Raw genomic sequence first — 19,332 nt, 5'->3', positions numbered from 1 at the left:
TGTCAATAACTGAGCATTTTAAACAATTAATAACTTACAGCAAAGTTCCAGCAGCTAAGGTTGTATCTGCATATTCTGACACACTTCATTAAACCAACATCACATGTACATTGAGTGAAATATTGCAATTCAATGTGTCGTTTTTAATGGCTACTACTATTGAATGGAAATATGTATGCCTTGTGCATATTTTCAAACACTTTTATTTGCGATAAATTGTGCTGAAAGTCACACTAATACACACACATTTCAGAATATTCATTTATTTGAAAGTGTATGAATATGTTGAAATGATACAGACTATTTGTAATTTTAGAGCAAATAACATCAGAATTCCTGAAGTTACTGGAGATATAAAGGGCTGGACAGAAACCAAGGATCTGCGACCTCTGTGGTGATAATCACGTTGGAGATGAGCATCATATTTTGATTGAATGTGCAAATGTGAGCTTAATGACTTACAGAAAAAGTTTAAATTAATTTTGTTATTACAATCAGATAACCCAAAAGTCATTTGTAAGTTAGGTGCTTTTTTGAAGAATGTCCTTCCTCTGTTTAAGTAACACTGGCTGTACTTTAGCCACACCATGTGACATGGTCGTGAGTCAAATAAATGAAAATAAAAAGAAGACATATTAAGTTCAATATTGTGCCAAACACTCCAAAACAAGACTTTTAAAACATACACTTTTCTATTGCATTTATTGAACCTGAATGAGTCACAGGCTTTATATATATTGACCACAGCTCCTCATTCCTGCCTCAGCCTTGTCTCTTTAGGAGACAGTGGAGGAGATCGTGATCAACGTGATGGTGGAGGAATGGCCTCTCAGGGGTAATGTGAATTGTCAGTGACATGGGGTCACTGACACACACACACACACACACATTTGGGGGTGGTTAAGGTTATTCCTACAAAAGGAAATTGGATCCTGATTACAGATTGGTGTCAATGTGGGTTAACCTGAGGTCTGACTGCAGCTTTATTGAACAGAGGTGACATGATGAGAGCAGAGGCGTGAGGCAGAATCGATTAGCAGCAACACACGGAGGGGAAAGGGTTTATGTTTACAGGAGAGTATGATATTATATTTTAGATTAAAACCAGGCAGTGTCCTGTCTCATTGGATTTGACAGTTCACTTTTTGCTCAGTGATAGTTTTATGTTGTGTGTGTGGTGAGTTGTGACACATCAAAATGACTCATGAATGAGTCACAAGTATGTTTAACTGCATACAATAGGCCATAGATTAAGATTGGACATTAGACTGGATGATACAAGTTTGATCCCCACTCAGCCACCAAATATGTTTTATGAAATGTGAATCCACCTTTCACCGACTTTGACTTCCTCCACAGATACAAAGGTGCTGAGCAGTGTGACCCGTGTCACAATGTTCCATGAATATTTCAGAGGCTGGCTGATGTCAACGGGAGCTGTAAAGCGTCTATAAAGAGGGGGCTCCTCTCTGTGCAGAGGACCTCCAAACACCCGCCTCCGCAGAAGCACCACTTTTATCCACCCGCCGAAGAGAAGGACTCGTCCGTGTTCGTGTGTCAGCACCATGGTCAGCGCTCGGGCTCTCCTCCTCGCGGTCACCTGCTGCTACGCCTACCTGTGGCTCGCTCGCGCAGAGGACTCCTCACTGGAGACGCGCTCGTTGGATTTCCCGCTGAAAACCCAACAGGAGAAGGACCTGGTGAGAGATATATCAGGGGTGTGCTTTGAACGATAATTTTAAATGTATTAGTTAGGGGAAGTGACTCTCATGTTTAACTTTAACTAGTCTCCACAAAAAAATGGACAAATCATGTCAAGTTTTAATACCAAAATTTACTTGATCAATATTTAACTTTCTGGCATTTTATTCTCGGCAGATCGACGCGTTGCAAGAAGTTCTGGAGAAGCTGCGGAGCAAAGAGATGCCCTCAGAGAAAAAGCTTGGATGGCTGCCTTCGGTATGTATTTAAATTCTTTTAAAGCATCGTTTTATCAGCTAAAGTCTCTATTTTTGTGATATTGTCTAAATCTATAACATCTGGAAATGTGCTGACTTTATTGGATTTGAGATTTCTCGTCTTTCAGAGTATTTAAACGAGCATTTCCTCTGTTAAAATCGGAGCATACGCGTACCTGTCCAACTATATTCCTGACCTTTACTTTACTACTGACACTGCCTTTGATTAAAAAAACTGTACAACCTATATCAAGATTAATTTATGTTGTTTTACCGTTCCAGTGTGACGCAGGGGAGCCGTGCGCCGTGCGTAAAGGCGCGCGTATTGGCACGCTATGCAGCTGTCCCCGGGGAACTGCCTGTAACTTTTATGTCCTCAAATGTTTGTGAAGAAAAAGAGAAGAAAGAAAAAACAAGAAAGAGAGTGTTCAGGGCTTTGGAGTCACAAAATCTACTGTTATCCTCTGTGTGACAAAAAAATAAATGTAACGTGATTAATAAAGGATGCTTTTCTTTTATAAACGTGGACCGGAAGATGTTAGAATAATAGATTTTAATGTCTGTGTGCATCTGTATCTTTTTATTTGTCCGCCAGGGAAGTTATTTGTGTGGGGCTGTGGCATCTTGTGAAAGACTCTGAATGCAAGTTTTGTCCTAAATAATTTTTCCTCTTGGGTTTTGTTTGTTGTTGTTCCTGTTATGGGGGGAGATAGTGAAGCTATCTATAGCACCAGGTTCAAAACTCTTTTGTAAGATAAGGAGGTCAATAAATTAACAACTTATATTCAAGTGTCTGTGTGTCTGTTGCACTATTAGAGGTTTGATCCAGTATTATCCAGGATGGTCTGACCCCATCCTACATCACAGACCACCTAACCCCCTATTCTATGCACAGATCCCTCAAAATTATATGACATAATATAATAATACATATAATAAAGGGGTTTTAGCCAGTATTGTCCAGGATGGTCTGACCCCATCCTATATCGCGACCTCTTAACCCCCTATTCTACGCCCAGGTCCCTCAAAATTACACAACATAACATAATGATACATACAATTAAGGGGTTTAATCCAGTATTATCCAGGATGGTCTGCACCCATCCTACATCGCAAACCTCCTAACCTCCATTTCTACGCCAAGGTCATTCAAAAATATACAACATAATATAGTGATACATATCATTAAAGGGTTTTATCCAATCTTGTCCAGGTTGGCCTGACCCCATCCTACATCACAAACCTCCTAACCCCCTATTCTTCACCAAGGTCCCTCAAAATTATACAACATAACATAATGATACTTAGAATTAAGGGGTGTTATCCAGTATTATCCAGGATGGTCTGACCCCATCCTACATCACAGACCTCCTAACCCCCTGTTATCCAAGATGGTCTGGCCCTATCCTACATCGCAGACCTCCTAACCTCCATTTCTACGCCAAGGTCACTCAAAGTTACACAACATTATATAATGATACATATGATTAAGGAGTTTTATCCGGTACTATCCAGGATGGTCTGACCCCATCCTACATCACAGACCTCCTAACCCCCTGTTATCCAGGATGGTCTGGCCCCATCCTACATCACCGACCTCTTAACCCCCTATTCTACACCCAGGTCCCTCAAAATTACACAACATAACATAATGATACATATCATTAAAGGGTTTTATCCAGTATTATCCAGGATGGTCTGACCCCATCCTACATCGCAGACTTCCTAACCCCCTATTCTACGCCAAGGTCCCTCAAAATTATACAACATAATATAGTGATACATATCATTAAAGGGTTTTATTCAGTAGTGTCCAGGATGGTCTGACCCCATCCTACACTGCAGACCTCCTAACCCCCTATTATCCAAGATGGTCTGGCCCTATCCTACATCGCAAACCTCCTAACCTCCATTTCTATGCCAAGGTCCCTCAAAGTTACACAACATTATATAATGACACATATCATTAAAGAGTTTTATCCAGTATTATCCAGGATGGTCTGACCCCATCCTACATCGCAGACCTCCTAACCCCGTTATCCAGGATGGTCTGGCCCCATCCTACATCACCGACCTCTTAACCCCCTATTCTACACCCAGGTCCATCAAAATTACACAACATAACATAATGATCCATATCATTAAAGGGTTTTATTCAGTAGTGTCCAGGATGGTCTGACCCCATCCTACACTGCAGACCTCCTAACCCCCTATTATCCAAGATGGTCTGGCCCTATCCTACATCGCAAACCTCCTAACCTCCATTTCTATGCCAAGGTCCCTCAAAGTTACACAACATTATATAATGACACATATCATTAAAGGGTTTTATCCAGTATTATCCAGGATGGTCTGACCCCATCCTACATCACAGACCTCCTAACCCCCTGTTATCCAGGATGGTCTGACCCCATCCTACATCGCAGACCTCCTAACCCCCGCTCCAGACTCAAGCTCACAGCAAGTGTCTGACCCCAAACTGTGGAACAGCATCCTTTCCTCAGTCATGTTGCCTCTCACGTGTTTTTAGCATTTTATTCCTCCTGTGCATCACTTTGGTCAACATGAGTTGTTTTATAGATAAATTTGAGTTGCACCACCTCACTTTCCACAAACATCACTTGTTGGCCAGTTGCTTCTGATTTAAATACAGCACTAAAACACTTAAGGCACAATAAAGAAAAATCCATTTGCCACGTGTCATCAATAATGCATCCTCTTCCTACACATCCACTAATGCACAAGGCTGCATTCCAGCACACCAGCTGTCATCTCACTGTAATAAAAGGCGCTGTCAGGCTGTTTTCAATGACATCACATCCAAGTGCAAGTTTCCAACATGGCGTCCAGCCGGGTGCCGGAGAGGGAGGTCCAGGAGGAGCCGAGACGCGCTGCGACCGCAAACCCCGACTTGTGCCTCCACAAATACTCCCTGCTCATCATTATAGGACGGACCGCTCACCTCAGACAGACGGGACACATCAGCAGGGAGATTGAACGAGGTACGTTTGCGTCAACGCCTCTTGCAGCCTGCTGTATGTCGCTTTGCTTTTCTTAATATACATTTAGATAAATAAAACAGACGCAAGTTTTCATCGCCTAAAATCACCAGCGAGGATGCTACACTGACCCCCATTGCAGTGTTTATGTAATTTTATCCACCCTACTGACCGAGGATGCGTCATCTGGCGATACTCCACCATCAGCATCATCTCAGCCCTGTGGGCACAGTATAATTAAAAGCAGTCTGGAGCGGGTGGTTTGTCTTTCGCCTCACTGTATGGTTACGTAAGGAGAAGCTTTGGGTAAATGTTGCAGGGCGGATATTCAGTCAACACACAGCCACTTGTAAACGACGTGCCTTTAACCTTTGTGTGTTCCCACTGTAGCAGCACTGTAACTGTGCAGACTGCAGGTAGTAGACAGTACATGGCACACAGTACAGCCTGTCTTTCACTGGGAGTACAGCTGCAGGACATTTGAATGCAGGCAATTTATGTAAAACATCGCATGGCTGTGAGATAGATGAGAGGACAGAAACGGAAACACGAGCACAGATACAGAGGACAGAGATGTATTTATCATTTTCTTTGGGCCTGTAAAGATTTCATCAGTCTGGTGGAAACCATGTGCCTCGAAAATGTCAGCTTATCATTAGATATGTTAAACAGCCCTGTTTCAGCTGTGTGACTTTGCTTTTTTTTTTTTTTTTTTTTTTTTATCAATGTTTGTGTTTTGAAATTTATCTTAAGAGGAAGTAAAAACCATCATGTGTTTTCTTTCTTATATGTTGTGTCCATAGTTGGAGATTGGTGCAGGGGACACATCTCCTTCAATATGTAGAACATTTGTCTCCCCCCAATAAAAAGTAATAATAGAGGACTTTTATTTTGACAAAATTAAACACCATAAACTGCAAAAAATGACCAGAATGCAGGAAATTATGTGTGTGATGCTCAGTTTTTCCAGTAACAGACCCCCAACCTCCTCGGTTCATATATGTCCCCCCAAATGTTGAAACGAAACCTACGCCCTTGGCTGTGTCACACCCTCACTGTCCACTTAATTACACTGGAACAATCTAATGCAATCTAAAGCAACAGCTCTGCCATGAATTCTACTCTTACAAAGCTTATACATAATTCTACTTTAAGTCTCTTAAAATTATATTAAATTATAACATTTTTATTAAAATGCATTCACCCAACTCTCCCCTTGCTGTTTTGTTTAAATAACAAGTTTTAGCCCCTAAACGTCGAAAAGATTTAGAGCCAAAATAACAATATCTTTGAATTTTGACAACCATATCTTTGAATTTTGACAGAATTTTGACTATGACTACTATCTAGTCTCTGTAGTACACTTGAACACCAGTAAATACTCTGGTCCATTTGGGCATATGTAATTTAATTTAATTTAATTTAATTTAATTTCAATGTTATTTTATATTTCATTTCATTTCATTTTATGTTATTTTATTTTTATGTTATTTTATTTTATTTTATTTATTTTTTCATTTTATTTTATTTTATTTTATTTTATTTTATTTCATTTTATTTTATTTAACAGGGACAGTGCACAGCTACTTAGCCACACCAGAGTTAGCTTTAAGCTAATATCATCCGTAGTCCCTGGGCAGGAAACAGAGAATAATGTCTCTGCTAAAAGACACTATTAGATTAAAAAAAAAAAAACAGTTACAAAATACAACATATTCATGACACAATGGCTTCGGTAATACTAACACAACATCAAGTCATCACAACAATAACAGCAACAACAATACAACAACACTAAGACACTAACATTAAAGCTACAACATTAAGATATAACAAGATTTCATAATGTTAGATCAAGTGTTTGAGTTAATGTGTGATCGGTACATGATTGGGTTGGTTTGAGCCATGATTTCATCGTAAATTTAAAACCATCTTACATGGTACTGAGCTCCAATAGTCTGTAGCTCTAACAGAGCTTGTACTTACACTTGCAAAATCCAAAGTTGTTCAGTTTATAATAATGTATGGTAAAGAAAAGCATCAATAACTCACATTTAAGAAGCATGAAACCAGGAAATGTTTGACTTTTTTGCTTGAAAATATCAATTAACAGTTACTTGATTATCAGAATAGTTGCCAATAATTTTCTGTCAACTGACTCATCGATAAATTGACTGATCATAGCAGCTCTGGTTGACGACAATAGACTTCTGGTCTTAATCATATCTAACAAACCAAAATTTTTTCAGATTTCAGTCCCTGAAACAAATTCTTGTGCTGGCCTATATGTAGAATGAGTTATATCTACTGTAATTCAATTTTCACATTCCAAGTTTATCATTTATTTTTGTTTGTTCTGTTAATATTTGGACACTTTGTGTTTATGACAAATTGTTGCCCCGTGTGACGACATGTCTCTTATGTCTCCAGGTATTCGATCATGGGACGTCGACTTAAAATCCTGTAACCTGAACCTTCATCTCCAAGAATTTCTCTCCCATCACACTGCTTCTTTTAAGGGTGCAGGTAAGTAACAGTGTGTTCATTTGACCCTTTATCGCACAGAGAGCCCCGTCCCCATGGTAACCCGCCAGTTCGGCTGGTCTCGGGTCAACGAGGAAGGAAGGAAGGAAAGTGGAGGAGCAGTAGGGTGATTGTTAAATATGGGTGGGCCCTTTGGACAGTAAACAATGGGGCTCTGCAGCCAAGCGGTGCCACCTCTCTTTCTGTGTGTGTTAACAGGCTCTCAGTGTGCAGAGCCAAGGACGAGCAGGGAAAACGGTAAAAGGCAGACAAACAGCAGAGTCAGACAGTTGTGTTACAGCTGAGCTGTGAAGTGATTAACACAGACAGGAAGAGACACATCTCTTTGTTAGGGAGGACAAAATGGCAGCCAGAGAGGTTGCCCACATGTGATAGTGTTGTCAAAGACAGATTTATCGATACATATTGATTCTGAATATTTGAAACAGTCTCAGTACTTGTTTTCCACAGTATCAATAAACCAGTACCAGCTGCGGTTTCTCGCTCTGTCTTATTGGTAATGTTTACTACAATCATTCTTCAATTCTCTGCTGATCACCACGAAAAGTTGCCAGTCATGTTATAGCCTTGTTATGTTTATCTTTTACTAAATGCCCTCAATGTCAATTTTTCCTGTGATATTGAAAATGGTATCAAATATCAATATTTTTCAAGGTACCGTAACAAAGAAATTCCAGTACAACCCGGTCTCACTCCGAAGTCATCGAAATCTGACACTTGGGCAGCGACTTGTGGCGTCAGACAGTGAGGGAAAAAGCTGTCCTTTAATGTTGGCATGATATGTGGCCAGCCGCCTTTATAGTTTAATGGCACTCGGCAGCATCAGGGGGAAATGTGGCGGGATAAGAACGAAAGTTAAGATGGCTAATGTTCGAATAGGGAGGGCGGTAGGAGTGCTGGATGGGTCCAACACACACCGACCTTCACCCAGGAGCGTGATGTTCGCCTCAAACCCTGTCGTTTTTTTTGTTCTTGAAGAAAAAAAAAACGTCAAGGAAGTCCCTTTGAAAGAGACAGTATGTGAATGGATAATTCCCTGTGTATTTTAAGAAAGACAATGTATGTAACAGGCAGAACTTGACCGCGCAGCAGAACATCAACAACCAAAGCACCCAGGGTACCTTGCACGTCGTATCTAGACATGGAAAGTCCATGACCAAATGTCAATATGTGACGAGGTCAGAGTGAGAATGTGTTGTCCAGTATTGTGACAGCACTAGTATGTGATAAATATTAGTGAATTATCTTTTAACTATGTACAGAGCCAGCCCGTTGTCGTCAGTACTAATGCATTGTCACACCCCTTGGCGTCTCATAGTGACGCAAAGGCAGCACACAGTTAATGTTGTCAAAGGTTGCGCTTAGGTTTAGGCAACAAAACAAGATGGTTACTTTGAAAAATAAGATCATGTTTTGGGTTGAAATAAGCACAGTTGTAATATAACATAACGTGAATATGTCATGTGATCGGCGTCAGTGTTAAAACTACATCGACTTTTGGTTTCCCAAAGGTCACAAACTGTGATGTTCTGATTGAAAGTCTGGTTTTGTTTTACCCATCCACTTCCACTCCCTCCCGCCCTGCGCAGACTTTCTTGCTCTTTATACTACATCAGTTGCTCTCAGCATCAAGTATTGCCTCGGATGGTTCACACTGGAGTTGGATGAAAGCGTGGTCCTTCTCATAAACACGCCAAAGGCTGACTTTGGCGTCAATATCACACGCTGAGGGATGTGACGAAGCGGCAGTATGTGAATCCCTGGCAGAGCTTACATGTAATCTTGGATGTCAGGGTTTTGTAAAATGGTGGGATCTGACATTTTGTAAGAGATGGAGGGTTTGGGAAATATTTGCTTTCTTACTACGAGACAAGAAGGTTGATACCTTTATGGTAACTAAAACTAGAGCAAGCAACTTGTTACCTTAGCTTAGCATAAAGAAACGGGAGACCGCTAACCTGACCAGCACCCTTAAACTGGAATAATTAACATGTTATGTCTTATTCAATTTGTACCATAACTGAAAGACTGCACTTTCGTCACTGGTTCCTTAACAACTTCAGGGTGACAAGAACAGTCCACATAACTGCCCGTCAGTTTTAAATATGCATTTAGAGGCTGGTAGACAGATATTGTTACCTTTGGACAGAACCAGGCTAGTTGTTTCCCCCTGTTTCCAGTCTTTATGCTAAGCTAAGCTAACCGGCTGCTGGCTGTAGCTTCAAATTCAGCGTACAGACATGAGGGAGGAATTGACCTTCTCACCTAAGCCTCAGCAAGAAAACAAAACTATGTCACAAATCGTATTTATGCATTGAACTTGTGCATGCCCTGTAATTCAGCACAATAGCCAGCCAGGAATGGTCATCATATTCATCTCTAACTTGACCTACAGACAAAGAAACTTTTGTTCTTATTTGGGTCATTATGTTCCAGTTGGCTGTGTCCGCCTCTGCATCCTCAAACGTTGATCCAGTTCCCCTCAGACTGGATATTCGCCGCAGACTGAGTTAACTTGGCATTTCATCCTCAGACAGTCCCTCCAACTCAGCTGTTCCACTCTTCTTCCTTCCTCTTTTTTTCGCTGAGGGCGTCAATCACCCGCCCGGTTATCCCAGTTCACTTTCTCATCGACTTCTCCGAGCTCCCCTCCTATTTGCCTCTGGCCTCTCTCTCCCCGCTCAGATCCCTCGGCTTGTTTCCAGACTCCCTCAGCTCCGACCTTCCCCAGCTCTTGTTTGCTTCCCCTTGGCTGTCTGCCTGTCTGTCCTCCTCTTTCTACTCTGTTTTTCTCTCTGCGTCCTCAGGGCAGAAGTGTCTGCGCTACAGTACCAGAGTGTTGGACACTCAGGTGCTGATCAGTCCATCTCAGGAACAGGCTCATACAGAGGTGAGGGGAGAAGCCCTGGCTCCTTCAGGTGTCATGATGATACAGTGATGCTAGGGCTTTTTGTATTTTTCTCTCCTCTTTTACTTTTTCATTCACACATTTAATTATGGAATAATGTGACACTGCAAAATAAAAACATATTACCATCTCTCTGTGGCCTGGCCAGGTGTTTGCTCTGCTGTCCAGGGAATCGGCATATAAGCTGTTGATCTTGGCCGGTCAGAGCGTGGAAGACAGCGGTGACCTGCTGTTTCACAAAGGACTGCTCTCACCACACCAACTGAAAGAAATAATAACAGGCCAGGTACGACAAGGTCTCTCTCTGACTTTTATCTCTCCACAAATAAATGTTCAGATGCTACTATAGCTGGCGCATGAAATCCATAAGTTAAGGGTTATTTTAGAGCTGCAGCTAACTAGTATTTAACTAAAGATAACAAAGGATAAGATGACATAAATGTGTCATCAAGATCATGACCTACTACTGGATTTTTAGACATATTCTGTACTTTTTCTTCTTCTTTTTTTTTTTTTTTTTACATAACATAAGCTATTTTTTATTGAGGATTCCCTCAATTTGGTTATTGAATAATTGTGATTGGGACTTGTACGAGAAACATTGCTGTCTATTCGACAAACTATGCAATACAGACACTTTCTAACGTACCATAACCACATCTTAGTACCGCAATGTCTTGTTTCTTATCAGCCGACCGTATATCTATGGTAAGATAATTTTGCCTGGTACTATCAGTCTGGCTAATTTATCAGTTGGCCTCTGCTCTAAAATGTAGCTGAACATTCAATGCTATAAAAGAAAATGCTCTCTCTTTAGTTCATAGATCAAGAGAGCTCTGCCTCCTCCTCCAAACCCAGCCTGACCCTCAGCTGTCCCAACATCGGCCAGTGGAGGAATACCCTCTTGGGAAACCAGCCTCTGCAGGGTCCTTTCACGCTGCACATCAACCCCCCAGAGGTGCTGCCTGCCATGGAGGCCCTGGGGGAATTCACCTCCCTCATCTCTGGTACCCTTTCCCCTCCATCTCCCTTCGACCTTCTGCCTCCCCCCACCACTGTTGGTTTTCTCAAGCTGTCCCGCCCCTGCTGCTATGTGTTCCCTGCCGGCCGCGGTGACTGTGCCTTTTTCGCCGTCAACGGGTTCACTGTGCTGGTGGACGGCGGCTCGGACTCTCAGGCCTGTTTCTGGAAGCTGGTCCGCCACCTTGACCGAGTAGATGCAGTTTTGTTGACGCACATTGGGACGGAGAACCTCCCCGGGGTCAACGTATTCCTAGAGAGGAAGGTGGCTGAGTTGGAGCTAAGCTCTGATATCAAAGGTAAGAAGTCACTTTTATTCATACAGCCCAAAATCACAAATTTGGCTCAAAGGGCTTTTGAATCTGTTCAGCATTTATCTTTAGATGCTTGGTTCAAAAAGAAAGCAACAAAGGAGGGATCCCTCTTTCAAGAAACAGGGTCGTGATGTTGCTGCTCTCTCTGCTGGAAGATGAAATAAAAAGAAGTGTTGTTAGGACACTGAGGTTTCCCTTTAGTCCTCTTTAACTGTTTCATGTTCAAATGTCGTTTTTGTTTGTGTCTTTCTCTTCTTTTATCTGAACAGATGACTCATCTAAGAGGCTCATCTCCCCAGAGCTTGGAGTTGTGTTCTTTAACGCCCCCAACAGGTTGCAGGTGGAGGAACAGCCTTGTAAGTGATGCACTGTAGGTTCAGTGTGAAGGATTTAGGGGGAAATACAGGCAGGAATTAAAGACAAAAATTACGTTTTCTTGAGGGTATAATCACCTGAAAATAAGAATTGTGTTTTTGTTACGTTAGGGTGCTGTTTGGTTTGGTTTAATCAAACTCAAGTTCGTTTGCCCCCTAAGTGTGGTTCATTTGGGCAGGTGTGAACACAGCAATCACACTCGGGTGTGCACCAAAACAACCGAACTGAGACCTTCTTGGAGAGGTGGTCTCAGTTCAGTTACAAACGAACTCTGGTGCGGTTCGTTTGTGGTGAGAACGTGTTCCGACCTGGATCTGAACCAACTGCAGTCACATGACACATTGTTTGGGTTAAACATGAGCATGTTACAGTCCTGGAGGATTATTAATGTGCACCTCCTCCTGTACTGCCTTAATATGCACATTCAGCACATCCAATGCATCAAAACATTGTTTTATAGTTGGAGCCGCGCCTCGTTTCCAAACTGTATGGTTTGACTAAAATGAACAATGACAGCAATATAGTCCACGATGAGCAGCGCTAAAATCAACCTGCGTAGTTGTCCCTCCATTGTGACATTAGAAAGTGTCACATTTATCTTGCAAGTGTACTCTTCTTCACATTTTTTGTTTACTTCCTGGATTTTTCCTGCATGGAAATTCTGACCAATCAAGAGCAGCTTTCTCGTGCAAGGCATTTGATCTGGTCCGCTTGTAAATGCTGCCGTGAGAACACAAACCAACTCTAGGCAATTATACAATTTTGTGACAAAATTAGTCCCTGATTCAGACCAAAGCAAGACAACTCTAGGTCTGAAAGCACCCTTAGAATAAGCCGTTAATATCTACACAGGGAGTGGGGCCTTGTTTATGGAGATTCCTATACTCATGTTTCTACAGTAGCTCGTAACAGACAAACCAAACCATGGCTCTAGGTAGGGGCATTTGCAATTTTGCGTCAGCCACCGTAGTTAACAGCCCCTCCGTGTCAAGAGCATCAGAATTATACAGATTTTTCCATGTGAAATGTTTTATTTAATGTGTTTAACCAGTTAAAATCACAGAGTCCATTTGTTTTGGAGAGGAAGAGACTTCTGCGGATAATTCAGCTCTCATTATAAAAGCCTCCTGACCTATGAATACTGAAGGAATTCTAACCAGGAAAATTTTCATCTGGTTGCAATCTGCAATCCTCACCACTAGATGTCACAACATTCCCTTAAATTTTACACACTGTTCCTTTAAAACCTCCTGAAATAATTTCTATATCAAGTAACGTTATCATTCTTCTCATGTCAGGTGTGGACTATGTACTGAAGAGCACACACCAGGCGGCCCTAACCCTACAGCTGTTAAAGAAGTTAGACATCCGACCACAGCCAATGTTTCGACCTCAAGGGGTCCCTATTGAACCGCTAACCCTGTTCCAGAAGATGGGAGTGGGGCAGCTGGATTTATACATCCTCAACCCTGGCAAGAACAGCCAAGAGTACCACACATTCATGCAAAATTGGCCTGATGCAGTGTCCTCAGCATCCAAATCCCAAACTCTCCCTCTCAATGCGCTGGCATCAGTTGCTGCCCTGCTCGTGTGGCACCCAGCGTGTCCCCAGGAGAAGGTGGTCAGGGTGCTGTTCCCTGGCATTACCCCACAGGCAAAGCTACTGCAGGGGCTGGAGAAGCTGAAGGGGCTGGCCTTCCTCCAGAAATCCACAGTGACCACGGGGGATATGGAAAGGCTGGGTGAGGAGAAAAAGACCAAGAGGACAGAAAGCCAGGACAGCGCCAGATCACAAGGGAAGGAGTCAACACCCAAACATGGAAAGGAGCGGGGAGTTAAAGAAGAGGGAAAAGACGTGCTGGGTAGGGAAAAAGGAAAAATATTTAATGGAGTTGCTACAAGAGATGTTGATAAAACCAGAGTCAAAGAGACAGGTGTAAAGCAAAAAGCAGCATCGTCAGAGAAGAATACATCGAAGAAAGGTGGAGGGAAGGATGGGAAAAAGGAGGCTGGAAACAAAGAGGAGAACAGCGTTTTGAGGAACGATCAGGGTAAAAAGGACGTTCTCTCTTCCAAACCAAAGACTGAAAATAAAACTAAGCTCAAAAAGGAAGCAAAAAATGACTCGAAAACAGGGACGAAGAAAACAAAAAAACCATCAGGAAAGGAGGCGAATAATGGTAAGAAGGTAAACACTGAACTGTTTACCAAACCCGATGCTGGGAGTGGGTTAGAAAACCCAGAGGCAGGGGGTCTTGATGCAGAGCAACAGAATCAAAAACCAGAGAAAGAGTCTGAAGAGAACCCCTGCGGCTCCAAAATGTCCACCCCTGAGGACATGACAGCCGATTTTCTCATGCTCCGGGAGGAAAGTGAAAGAGGAGAGGCGCAGGTGGAAACAGCAGATAAAGGGAAGCTGAACAGCAGTGAGCCAGGAAATGAAAAGAGCCTTGGGGGTATGAGTGAGGAGAAGTGTAATGAAGCTGCTGATACCCTCGAGGAAGATGCAGCAGGTGGTGCAGGGTTAATGGGAGGAGAAAGTGGTGATAATGGAGTGCAAGATAAGGCTTGGACTGAAGAGAAAGCAAATGTGGAGCTGCAGAAAGAACCTGCAGACCAGTCTGGAAATGCTGCCAAAGCAGCAAAGGTTGTAGGATTTCCATCTCCCCTTAACAAGGCGCCAAAGAGCGAGCGCACAGTCCAGCTTGACTTAACCCCAACGGAATACACTCTCCTTGACGGAGCTTTGAGAAACAGCCCTCCCTCGAGATCCTCTCCAGAGAACCAGGCCCCCGCCAGCCCAGACGAGGAGACCGTAGAGCCTGCCTCCCCGGATTCACGGCCCAACAGCGCAGGTCACACTCCTTACTGTCTATCCCCAGATGATGTGTGGTGCAACAGGGCCACTCTGAGCAGGTTACAGGCCCAGATGGGTAACATGGACTCCGCTGATGTCAGCCAGCCAAATGGATCATCCAAGCAAAGCGAGGGGCAGCTCAAAAGCACTCCAGAGAGCCACACGCAGCCCAGAGAGCGGCAACTAAGTTTCCTGTCTTTGGGTACATTTAGAGAGGGATCTTCAGACCCCTCTCCCTCTCTCACCACCACCACCACGACACACTCCATGCCAGCGGAGGTGAGCTCTCCTCAGTCCACAGAAGTCGATGAATCACTGTCCATGTCCTTGGAGCAAGGACCGACCACTGTGAGCCAGAGAGAGGGGGATGACAGTGTTCATACCTCCAATGGAGGCCATTTTGCTGGGATGTCTTTACCACTGAAGAAGCCTCCCAGATCTTTAGGGCAGGGCTCAGAGATGGGACGGCCTCCAGCACCTACCACGCTTCATTTTGAGGTGTCAGCTCACGACGTGGATCTATGTCTGGTGTCGCCCTGCGAGTTCAAGCACCTCAAACAGCTTGACTCCGGCTCAGGTGCGAGCGAGCCTTCCAGGGGAGCCTTCGCTGTGCATCAACACGGCAACAACAACAACAACCCCAAGGACACGTCACCAAGTGAGTCAAACGCCCCGATGTGCACGGAGGACTGCCCGTCCACCACAGCAGATGGAGTTCTGGACTCAGATGAGGATGAGTCGTGTAGTGAGCCATCCAACTCTCCACACGATCTCCGGTCCAGTCAGGCGCTGCCCCCGGACCCTCTTCCAGCTCCTCTCAGGGACAGTCCACCCCTGCCTCCACATCCTGACGCATCCATGCCTGTTCCTCAGACTGACGCTGACGCTCACGGGAAGAAAGCAAAAGCAACCGGCATGCGAGGGAAGAAAACTCTAGCGGTGAGTTTGTCTTATTCGCAAAGAAGAAAAGGATGTTTGTATTATTTGGTGCATGAGTTCATTTATGGATTTGGGCTACATTTTTTGCTTAATCTTTATATATTTTTTGTGGCTGCCATCAATTATAAAGGTGTAACACTGGGTGTTTTGAGGGATTGTTTTAGCTCTGATTTCAGAGTAGGTACTCTCCCAGCAGAGGAGGAGCCATGAATGATGTAAGTGTGTGGTGACTGATCCAGATGTCATAAGTGTACGTTGATTGGTTGAAGACAGCCAGTGCAGCACCAGCAACTGCCATTTTCATGAGCTGTGTAAAAAAACAAACCCAGGAAAGTTTTTGACTCGTCAAAGCGAAAGTGATAGTGCTATACCAACCGCTGGCTGGCTTTCAATACATGTAAGAATGTAAACAGGAAAGTATGTAGTTCTCAGTTTTTTGTTTTTTTTTCGGGGGGGGGGGGGTTCAGGGAGTTCCCAGAACTGCTTGGTCCAAAAATGCCTATTGTCACCTCCTTTTATTTTAATTCATAGTTTGTGGTGAGTTTTGACCCACATATTTGCTAAGTTATTATAATTTTTAGCATTACCATTATTACTTACTATGTCTGGAGTGAAACTCTCATTGAACCTTACATATGTGTATTTTACTTTTTGTGTTCCTAGGTTATTGAGGCCTCCCAAAAATCGGGCTCAGGGAAAAGCAGGACAGGGGGCCAGACTGGAGTTGCAAAGGGGAATGTGTCTTCTACTCGTACACCTTCTTCCAGCACGCGCTCTACACCAGCAAAATCCTCACCCAATCCAGGTATGAGGCATAAATGATATAAATACTGTAGATTTCTCTGATAGATTTCCTTATCCCTCTTTTTGTTCATTTTCTCCTCTCTGTCCTGTCACAGGCTCTAAGTCTACCTCTGCTGGTGAAGTCAGTGTGTACGTGGACCTGGCCTATATTCCCTCTGGAGCCTCCTCTCCAACAGTCAGCGTGGACTTCTTCAGATACATTCGCTCCTCCTGTTACATCATCAGCGGAGACAGTCCAGAGAAAGAGGAGCTGATGAGGCAGACGCTGGATGCACTACTGGATGCCAAGATGACCTGGACGGACACTATGCAGGTAGAAAAACACACAATGAGGTTCATGCATATTGAAAGATATTACGTGATGTTGGTGGTTGCCCTCCTGAGGAGAGAGCTGAGCGGTAAAAACTAATCTCTGGGAACCTATTACGCTTTTCCATGTTTTGTGACTTATATTGTGTTACAATGAAGGATGGCTAAAGTTTGACATAATGAGGTTATCCTCTTTTCAGACTGTTCTGAATACTCTGCTTCAAATATTTTTTTCTACTCTGGCTACAGTATGACGTCATAGTGTGCCAGATTTCTTCAAACGGTCATCTGCTCCAGGCTGCAACTGCAAGTGTTTACTTTACGTAGCCTACACTGCTAATGTCAGACTGTAAACGTGGATGCCGATGTTGTAAATTTCTCCCGGATGTCGGATCATATTCCTGCAGGAACATGTCCTGTTGTGTTTAGAAGCTTTTATTGGTTATTTTGCACAGTAGAAAGTGCTGCTATCCTCAGTTACAGTCATTCTTCAGCTATAGTGACGGTGCAGAGACACAGAGACACGGAAGACTCTCAAACGCTGACTAATCGAAGCTGACTTGGGTATTTTTTGGGAGAAGGGGCTAAAAGAGACAGGTGCTACATAGTATGGAGTTAGATTTGTGTCTTTATTATATGCGAGAAAATAAATGATATGAGAGAAAAAAATGTTTGAGAGAAAAAAATATTTGAGAGAAAAAGTTTTCACACTGATAGCAAATAATATTTGAGACTAAAAAAAGTTTTGAGAGAAAGTATTTTGTCATAGAATATAAAAAAATAATTTCAGATTTAAAAAATGATTTCCGAGAAAAAAAAACTCTCTCTCAAAAAACTTTTTTTTTACTCTCCAATATTTTTTTTTTTTTTGCTATCAGTGTGAAAACATTTTCTCTAAAAAATGTTTCTCTCAAAACATTTTTCTTCTCTCTCTCAAAACCTAAACCTAAGTCTTTGCTCTCGTGTCAGGATTTTGTTTTCACTGCAAAAATAATGTCATGGGCGGGGCCATGTTCCTATTGGCCAGTCTCAATCGAATTGACAGCTGGGTGAGGATCGTCTTGGGAGTCGAATTCAACTGAATCATTCATCATCTGTGTCATCATCTTACCCAAACATTGCGAGAATCGACCATGGTGGATGAATGATTCAGTTGAATTCGACTCCCAAGACGATCCTCATCCAGCTGTCAAAAGAAGAAAAATGTTTTGAGAGAAACATTTTTTTTTTTTTGAGAGAAGAGTTTTCACAATGATAGCAAAAAAAAAATATTTGAGAGTAAAAATAAAGTTTTTGAGAGAGTTTTTTTTCTCGGAAATCATTTTTTAAATCTCAAATTATTTTTTTTTATATTCTATGACAAAATACTTTCTCTCAAAACTTTTTTTTAGTCTCAAATATTATTTTTTGCTATCAGTGTAAAAAACGTTTTTTCTCAAATATTTTTTTTCTCTCATATCATTTATTTTCCCGCATGTAATAAAGACACAAATCTAACTCCATACGTAGAGCTCTCTGTTGTAAGAACCAACGAAAGTGGTTCAACATGAAAAACACACTAGTACACACAAAAAACCACAACAACTACAGGAAACCCCTCCCATTCACAGCTCTCTGCTGCAGACGAGCTGCATTGCTTGCATCATCAGAGACACCTCTGTCAGTTTGCCCTAAGCCTCATTCTGTGTCACTGTTGTGAAATTAAATCACTATTAAAACATCTTCATGCAGGCAGTCTAATGTAGGCAATGACCCACCATTAAGTTTAACAACAAGTAAGACAGTCTGGTAAAATCACACCATCTCCCTCCAACTCTCGGCCAGATTCAGGTTCACCAGCTGCCCCTGCTTTCCCATGTCCACAAGTCTTATGAAGCCAAAACTGTATTTGAAATGTTTACGTCTCCCATGTCGTATCTCTGATAATTTCTCTCTCTCAAAACAAAAATGACGTGCAGTTTGGGGCTGCGGTGCGTAAAGAGGGCAGAGGAGGAGAGGAGGAGCGCGCTGCTTTATTTTCTTTATTCAGAGAACAGCGTTTTCCAGTTTTGTGTCAAGTCGATTTAAACAACTCATGTAAGTTTTTAAGAACCCTAATCTGAAGCTAAATGCCTACTAATTTATCTAAATGTGTTATATATGTTTTTTTGTCTTGGTTAACATGACAATGAGCTCAAATTATAAGTCCATCTTTTTAGAGACACAGATTAAAGAGACTCACTGTTGCATAATAGGTGTACTGTAATGTTCTGTATGTCTATGTACTGTAACAGAAGCTAACCTATAAGAGGTGTGGTGCTGCAGC

The 19,332-nt window shown here is 42.5% G+C and overlaps 2 protein-coding genes across 2 annotated transcripts in view; both read left to right on the top strand.

The window, feature by feature from the left end:
- The first annotated feature begins 1,556 nt into the window (after window positions 1–1,556).
- Window positions 1,557–4,132, top strand: LOC125901070 (cocaine- and amphetamine-regulated transcript protein-like). Its single transcript, XM_049596444.1, has 3 exons — window positions 1,557–1,700; window positions 1,879–1,959; window positions 2,241–4,132. Exons 1-3 carry the CDS (start codon window positions 1,566–1,568, stop codon window positions 2,346–2,348), a joined length of 324 nt encoding a protein of 107 aa, XP_049452401.1. The 5' UTR covers window positions 1,557–1,565; the 3' UTR covers window positions 2,349–4,132.
- Window positions 4,133–4,299: 167 nt separating this feature from the next.
- LOC125901060 (microtubule-associated protein 1S-like) overlaps window positions 4,300–19,332 on the top strand; it is a 16,476-nt gene continuing 1,443 nt past the window's right edge. Inside the window, exons 1-9 of the mRNA XM_049596427.1 lie at window positions 4,300–4,960; window positions 7,388–7,483; window positions 10,309–10,391; window positions 10,558–10,695; window positions 11,227–11,728; window positions 12,013–12,099; window positions 13,417–15,914; window positions 16,578–16,719; window positions 16,814–17,031. Of these exons, the coding sequence (XP_049452384.1) occupies window positions 4,798–4,960; window positions 7,388–7,483; window positions 10,309–10,391; window positions 10,558–10,695; window positions 11,227–11,728; window positions 12,013–12,099; window positions 13,417–15,914; window positions 16,578–16,719; window positions 16,814–17,031 (3,927 nt within the window). The 5' untranslated portion in view covers window positions 4,300–4,797. The remainder of the gene's footprint in view (window positions 4,961–7,387; window positions 7,484–10,308; window positions 10,392–10,557; window positions 10,696–11,226; window positions 11,729–12,012; window positions 12,100–13,416; window positions 15,915–16,577; window positions 16,720–16,813; window positions 17,032–19,332) is intronic.

This window comes from Epinephelus fuscoguttatus, linkage group LG14, assembly GCF_011397635.1.
Source record: "Epinephelus fuscoguttatus linkage group LG14, E.fuscoguttatus.final_Chr_v1".
NCBI lineage: Eukaryota > Metazoa > Chordata > Actinopteri > Perciformes > Serranidae > Epinephelus > Epinephelus fuscoguttatus.
The sequence above is the reverse complement of the archived record's forward strand: the minus strand, read 5'-3'. Positions and strand labels throughout refer to the sequence as shown.